The sequence below is a fragment of the Triturus cristatus genome, chromosome 9 (genome assembly GCF_964204655.1).
Source record: "Triturus cristatus chromosome 9, aTriCri1.1, whole genome shotgun sequence".
In the NCBI taxonomy this organism is placed as follows: domain Eukaryota; kingdom Metazoa; phylum Chordata; class Amphibia; order Caudata; family Salamandridae; genus Triturus; species Triturus cristatus.
In genome coordinates, this window is record NC_140592.1 from 1,135,421,811 (window position 1) to 1,135,429,645 (window position 7,835).

At 44.0% G+C, this 7,835-nt stretch overlaps 1 protein-coding gene across 1 annotated transcript in view; it reads right to left on the minus strand.

Moving 5' to 3' along the window:
• The window catches only part of LOC146799494 (acyl-coenzyme A thioesterase 1-like), a 29,011-nt gene extending 23,048 nt beyond the window's left edge, over positions 1–5,963 (minus strand). Inside the window, exons 1-2 of the mRNA XM_085627060.1 lie at positions 5,275–5,963; positions 4,954–5,156 (exon numbers count right to left, since the gene is read on the minus strand). Coding sequence (XP_085483186.1) covers positions 4,954–5,156; positions 5,275–5,812 — 741 coding nt within the window. The 5' untranslated portion in view covers positions 5,813–5,963. The remainder of the gene's footprint in view (positions 1–4,953; positions 5,157–5,274) is intronic.
• Between the last annotated feature and the right edge of the window lie 1,872 nt (positions 5,964–7,835).

Genomic DNA, 7,835 nt, shown 5'->3' on the forward strand with positions numbered 1-7,835 from the left:
TAGAGACTTCTTCCCCTGATATCTTGTGCACTCTCCTCACCTTCTATAACTCTCTGAAGATTGCATTAATTAAGGTTTACTCCCGACCAGTGGGGCAGAGGCACACTTCCCAGACGCTTGATTGCCTAGCCACATTTTTATACACTCTACCAGAGAGTTGTCAAGTACTTATAGGTGGAGACCTTAAATGCCAATTTGAGCCTCTTAATGGCATTACTACACCTATTACAAGCGAGGAAGCCTCGGTATGGTCGATCCCAGAAATCAACATTCAGCCAATAAGGGCATGGACTCCTTTAGCCTTGCAGTTGACTTCAGTTACACTTAGCTACTCACAAAGGGCCTGCAATGGCGGATTCCCCTCTGACAGCCCGGGGAACTTTACTTTTAATAAGCCGGGACAGGCATCTATAATAGATTATATGTTGGTAGATGTCAACTATGGCACAAGATTAGGGATTTTACGGTCAATTCCCGACATGAAAGAAACCATAACCCACTGGCCTTGGCAATAGCCCTTCCCATGCCAAAGGACCATCAAAGCATATCCGCACATCCCACCTCAAATCTAGTATCGATTGAAGGAGATAGGAGAGTATGCTGGGGGGATTTCGCACATACAACAGAAAAAGTGGCCACTCTGTATCAGCAAATTGCTCCTTTCAACTGTCCGCAAATAGCTGGGACACGGCATCGCAATTGGCGATGGAAAAAAACCATCAGGATTTACTATCCACATTGGCACCATTTTTTTATAATAGCTATAAGACCAGGCAGAACTCCAAACCCAAGCATCCATGGTATAACAAACCATGCAGGAAAGCAAAGCAGGCCCTAGTAGCTTGTATTAAAAAGAATGATAAGCCACAAATAAAAGAAGCTAAGGCCCAATATAAAAAAAAACAGCTGGAGCAAAAACCAGCTGGGAAGTAGATAAATGGGAAGCTACCAAAATTGCCTTAGATAACCATGATATGCGAGGTTTTTGGAACCTAGTCAAGACAGGGAAACCTGAAGGCCAATTGGCAATTGGACCTAATCTGGGGGAAGAAGTTTGGAGATCCTACTTTAAAACCCTATATTCGAAGTCTGCAGAAAGGGCAGTAGACCTCAGCAAAGTATTAGCCACTGTAGAAGTAAATCCCCCAAATTTGAATGCTCCTCCTTGCACAATGAAGGAGGTTACAGTGGCCTTGGGCAATCTACTACCAGCCAAGGCACCGGGGCTAGATAGGATACCTGGTGACCTATTCCGTTCTGAACTAGCAGTTTGGGTACCATATCTATGGTCATTATTTAATGCCATTCTACAAGGTATGATGCTGCCCCCGACCTGGGCAGGGGCAGAAATTATTCCTATCTACAAAAAAGGTACACCACTCAATCCAGCAAACTATCGCCCCATAAGCCTTATAGACGTCACCCAAAAAATCTATGCTATGTACTTCTGGGCCGTCTGCAATGCTGGATAGAAGAAAATAATGTATTAACACCCCTACAAGCCGGATTCAGGGCCAAGACTTCGACTATTGACCAGATCTTTAGATTGTCATTGATCCATTGGAAAACCGTGATCCTAGAGGGTGGCAGCCTCTACCTCACATTCGTGGATCTTAAATCCGCATTTGATATGGTGCGGCGAGATCAGCTATGGGGCATACTCCTTGATATGGGAGTACCAGATTATCTTTGCCACCAGCTGAAACGTCTGCATCTAGATAATTATGCGAGAATAAGATATGGCAAAAAAGGCGAATTAACTGCCCCCTTCCCTGTAGAGAAAGGGGTGAGACAGGGATGCGTTCTAGCTCAGACACTGTTCTCCCTCTTTTTAAATGGTCTAATCAAAACTTTACTAACAGGTAAAGATGTAGACGCACCGAGGTTGGCGAACCGCAAAATTCTAGCACTTATGTTTCCAGACGACACGCTGCTACTCTCTAAATCATCTATGGGTATGCAGCGTGTACTCGAAGAATTTAGCACTTCTGCAGGAAGAGGGGTTTGGAGATAAATCTCCAGAAAACAAAATATATCGTTTTTCATGCCAATACCACCAACTGCCCACATCCTCAATTGGAAGGCAGGGCCCTAGAGAGGGTATCTGTTTTTGATTACTTGGGGCTCACACTCAATGACAAGATGAACTGGGGATTACAAGCAAAGAAAGCAAACCTTAATTTGACACAGTCTGCAGGGCGTATCCTAAAAATACATAAAAATTGCTCCCAGAGGGTGATCGGCCCATCAGCAGAAATATACAAAATACAGGCTAGGGGAGCCTCACTATATGGGGCAGAACTCTGGGGCCACTCTCCGTCAAATATGTTATCCATGACAGAGAATCTATTTTTAAGGCAACTGCTGAGCCTCCCCAAGAGCACTCCATTAACACCACTCAGGATGGACCTGGTGATTGGTCCTATTGCTGATGTTGTTGCCTCTTGACCACTCCTATATTGGCATCGACTCTGGAGCACACCAGAGTTAGCCAACTATAGGGAGGAACTGAAGGATGTCTTGACCCTTCTGGGTGCAGGGAACCTACCATGGCTAGTTCACATTAGGAATTCCTGCCAGGCATTGGGGAGGACAGATGTGGCTTACACCTGAAGAGACTTGTTCCTTAATCCCCAAAAAGGTTTTACTCGCCTCCTACAGAGAACACAAACTGGCCCAATTATGTCAGAGTACTAATTCCAGTAGTTTGACCTCCAAGTTCATGGATGTTAAACAGCAATACAAGCTGGAGCTGGTACTGGACAACATACAACCATTACTTGCAAAGACACGGTTCCTACAATTTAGACATGGGGTGCTCCCGCTTCGAGCACTCACTAACAAATGGCAAGAACACTTAAACTAGACTGCCCAGAGTATGACAGTCGAAGAAACAGATCTTCATGCTGTTCTTTTGCCCTGCCTACAAAAGGCCAAGGTTCAAATGGGTCCTACAGCTCTGTAGAAATCTGGGGATTAGACATCACATCAAGGCTTTTAGAATCCTTAAACACGAAACGGATCTGTTAATCGTGTTCGCAATCTCCAGGTTTCTATTCTCGATGTGGTGCATTCGTAGGGGCAGCCTAAAGAAAAAGAATCGAGAAAATCCTCAATAGAATGTTCATTACATAAGTGGTCATGCCATGCAGGTATACCTCCATAGCTGAATCTTGTCTTGTAAATCTCTTCCCTTTGTCCGGGTTGCTTTGCTCATCTACTTCTTTTAAAATGTTTTATATTTTTTTATGCTTTAATGTGTTTTTCTAAAATATGCCCTTGGGCCATCAGTCAAAGTTAGAATTTTATATATCACTTGATAACAGCAATATTGCAATTGTCTTTACCATGATGTTAAATATATCTTTATTGTTGAATGACGCTTGCACCATTTCTCTATTGAGTATCGACAAGGGGGTGTGCAGTCATTGCTGAATTTTAAACCCCGTACAATTTGCCTCTGCGCTCTTGGTTTTATGATATCTTAGTATAACATTTGTTACTTTTTGCTTCCTCTTTTGTATCAATGTATTTGTATTATTTTATGTACTTTTATGGCCGTAATAAAGCTTTCTTGACAGACTACTAAAATACCTGCAGGCGCTTGAGGAAAGCCCAGAGATCATTAGATTTTATGTGAAGTGAAAATCACTAACGTATACACTCCACATTCATCGCTACTGTAAACCATCAAAGCAGGCAAGACTTTGTAAAAATGCTATGTTCTCAGGAAGGTCTAGACATTACAGACTACAATACACTGCATCTGGAAAATCCACTTAAAAATGACTCAGACAAGGTGTAAACTAAAGCAAAAACTAGATGTTCAAAAGGCAATCCCAACCACCACAACTGCTTTTTATAAATCACACCCAATGACAACTGTTAATTGAAGAGAAAGAACACAAAGATATGAAGACTGATATCAATCATACATAACAGAGCATAATATTCGATTAGGGAGAATGGATACAATAGAACCAAGTTCTCTTGGAACAAAATTCCCTTTTTGAAACTAGGTTCGAGATTATGTTTAACATAAATACGATACGAATGATTAGTATTTTTCTTTTACTATACAAACAAGTTGATGATAATCCCCCTCATTGGTTATATGGTCAGGAGGTACATAACATGGCTTTCGTTCTCCATGCGAAACATTAGATATGCTTCCACATGGAATTGTTTGCTTTGCCTGATGTTGACGCAACCTTTCAAAATTGTGCTCTACAGGAGGAACTGAAGCTTCTATTTTTTTTTGTTAGCAAACTATGCATCACCAGGCACACAAAATGCATGAGTACTAAGGTTCGAGTGGCAGCAACCGCTGATATTTCATCTGAAGGGTAAAAACACAATTAGCCAAATGACCTACAGCAATTATGCTCAATGTTGTCACCTCACAGTCAACGGGGCAGTGGGTATAGCATGCACACCGCCTAGTGCGTGGGCAGCATTTGCCACCGAACACCAACTTATCAAGAACTGGCAAGTGAAAGACATTACTAATCAACCTCCTAACTTACATAAACTCCTCCAACACAAAGTGTACCTGGTACACTTGTATCCCAAATCACATACTTTTTCCTCCCTTACACACATCAACCTTTATCCTTCAACCACTTCCTTATACTCTTATGTATATGGGGTTTGTGAATGGTTTCTGGGTTTACCAAAAATTAAGGCAAGCCTTCAAAAACATCCTATTGGGGGGGTGTGGGGGTTACATGGCGCCGTGGCGGTCTTTTGGGCTGCGACTTGTATCATTATGGAGGTATGGGGGAGGTTTCTAAGCCTAAACAAATAACAAATGTACACCCTGAAGGACCAAACGCCTGCTTACACCTAGGTATTCCCCCATGAAAACCCATACTTCGATCTCGCTGGCAGGCTTCCTGAAATGAAAATATGAAGAGAGGTGTAGGTGTCTGTACATGTAGAAGTGTAGTCTACCTGAGGGTGTCGCAGCATGTAGTTTACAGCATCCTCAAAATATTCCAAATGGAATTCTTTCATTTGCTTTGGGAGGTCCTCATAGCCGTAGTACGCTAAGGCCAATGTGGCAAAGCCACGACTGGCTAGAAGACTCGCTCTGTACTCAGGAAGGCCCCCGCCAGTGCCATAAATGTCAATAATACCAGGGAAGGGACCGGGCCCTGTAAGAACAAAGAAAGATTTGAGAAAGTGTGATCTTTAGAAACTCCATTTTAACATTTAGTCACTACGGATTTGTTTTAAACTTTTTTTTAGCCATAAGCATTAACCGTCACTCACCTGGCGGCTGGAAAAAGGTTGCTCTGACCTTGCCCTCGCGCACGGGGATCCTCTGCACCCCCTCTCGCATGAAGTTTCGCTCGTTGGTGACCTGGGCAAGGCGCTGACCAGGCGGGTCGTGACCCTCGTACACTTCAAAGTCTACAAAGAAGGGGGTCAGGACGTCTCTCTTCACCAGGCGCCTGTGTGGAGTCTCTGGGAGCAGCGACCACACCAGCCCCATGGGCTCCACCCCCGTGTAACTGCCCCCCAGGGCTGGGGTGCTAGTCAGGTCCAGCGCCCCGCTGCTGTCCGCCCTATACTGGGCGGAGGATCGGAAAGGCACGCCAGTCTCATCAGTGAGAGAAGCCCCGAGTGTGACCTCCTGCAGCGGCGAGAGGCCACTCACTGAGATCCGCACAGGGTCATCAAACAGGCACTTGGCAGAGGGAGCGATCCGCACACTTACCGTAGACATGGCAGCTCTGCTAAGGGCGGCACGAACCCCCACCACCCTGCTGAGCAACAGCGCAGAGGCTCGCCCGAAAACAGACAGCATCTTGTCCCATTCAAGGAGGACCGCTGTTTCTTACTGTTGTGAGATGTGACAGCTCCGTAAGTGGCGCCTGCCGGGGCAGACGGGGTGACATCTATATGCACGCGTGATGGAGGTGATTGGTCGCCGCTCTGCGCAGACGCTAATCACACCCTCAAGGTAGCAAACATCAACATAAAAGAGAGACTACACCATCTGGAACTGTCGAGCGCGCCTGCTTCGAACGTCGAGTTGTATGTCACAGAACAACAAGCATTGGCTTAGCAAGGCCTTTGGGACCTTATGCGTATTTAGCCATGCAGCACGTTACTCTGTGTGCTACAACAGATACTATTACTTCACGTGCCACTGGTAAAAGACCACACCCAGCCAAGGATGGGCTTCCGTGCTATTTAATGAACATATGATAAAGCCTCTTCTGCTTCATAGTTAAGCATTTGCAATGCATTAGGTCTCGCATTTTGCGAGTTTGAGCTATTGGTATTTTAAATGACACTTCCTTCCATTTATGTTTTGCTATTTAAAACATAAATAAAAGGCATTATTATTTACAATACCAATAGGGGGTGACCAGGCGTCCCGGTTTTGTCCGGACAGTTCCTGTTTTTCGCCAGCTGTCCCAACAGATTTCAAGAAATTAAGCTCATGTCTCGGTTTTTAGAGAGGGTGAAAACGGTGGGAAGTATCTTTTTATGTTTTCCAAAGCAGGGATAGTTAGTAGCTGTTATAAAAAAAAAGCAATTTAATTAACAGGCATGCTACTGGCTTTACAAATGGCATTTTATTTATATTCTTACTGCCTCCTCTGTAATTTCCTGCTAAGGAGCACTGTCATTCTGTGCCTGAGTTGAAGTAAAATTGTAGTCCTTCTTCTATTTTGAGGAAATGTCCCGGTTTTTGGCTTTATAATTCCGGTCACCCTAAATACCAATAGCTTAAACTCGCGTTAATGCGAGACCTACTGCATTGCAAATGCTTGTTAAACCAGTTACCACACCAATTTGAGGGTTGGTATCTCATCAATGAATACATTATTTGCAGTCATAATTAGCTTAGTATCATGTGACAGTCGAGATAATTGCTGGCTCTTAAAACGACAACAACTGGTCATTAGTTTCCTCTTGGAAAGCTGGCAAACCTGACTGCATACTGCCAGATGGCGCTTCGCTGAACGGTGTTTAGTAAATCTGGGTGGTAGTGACCTGCTAATGGTATTTGACATAGGTCCTCCTGACGGTAGCTGGCACACCAGTGTAGCAGGGACCGCCACTGTCTATTCATAGGTTGGCATTTAGTGAGAATGAATTAGGCCAGCCTCCTCAATGACCAGTCAAGGATTGGAATTTGCTAACGCCATAGACTGTGCGAACACTAATAGCGACAGTCAGTGGCAGAAAAGCACAAACTGTGGGAGAAGGTGAGGAAAAAGAGGCGGAGGAAGAGCTACCGAGGAAGATTGAAGTAGGAGGGAGAGAGTGTGGAGCACAGAGGGAGAAACAGATGGATTAAAATATCGGGGAAGAGTAAGAGAGAGAATGTAAAAGAAATGTTTTTCAAAGAAATTGAAAGAGAGGAAGATGGACACAAAAATAAAGTCACCGAGAACGTGTAGCACCACCCCATAATAACACAAGAACAGAGCGTGGGGATCACCCCAAACACGAGTGGGCACACAGTCTCTCACACATTGAAATCAATGAGCAACAGACACAAACACGTACAGATTCTAAAAAAACACACACCGAAACCAATAAGCATCAAACAAACACGCACACACAAAGACACACTGTACAGTAATGCAACTATTAAACACAATACACGCACTTCAGAGCAGGGAAGATGTTAAATAACACACTAATCGAGCGCAGTCAATCAACAACTTTCGTACATAGCGACGACAATAAAACACAGATGCAAAATGAAGGCAATGTAAATAGAGGAAATACATTTAATAAGGTGAACATACTTAATAAATTAATTTGACGCCGGAGGGACCTGTGACTGTGACTTTTACCGCCCTGCTAGC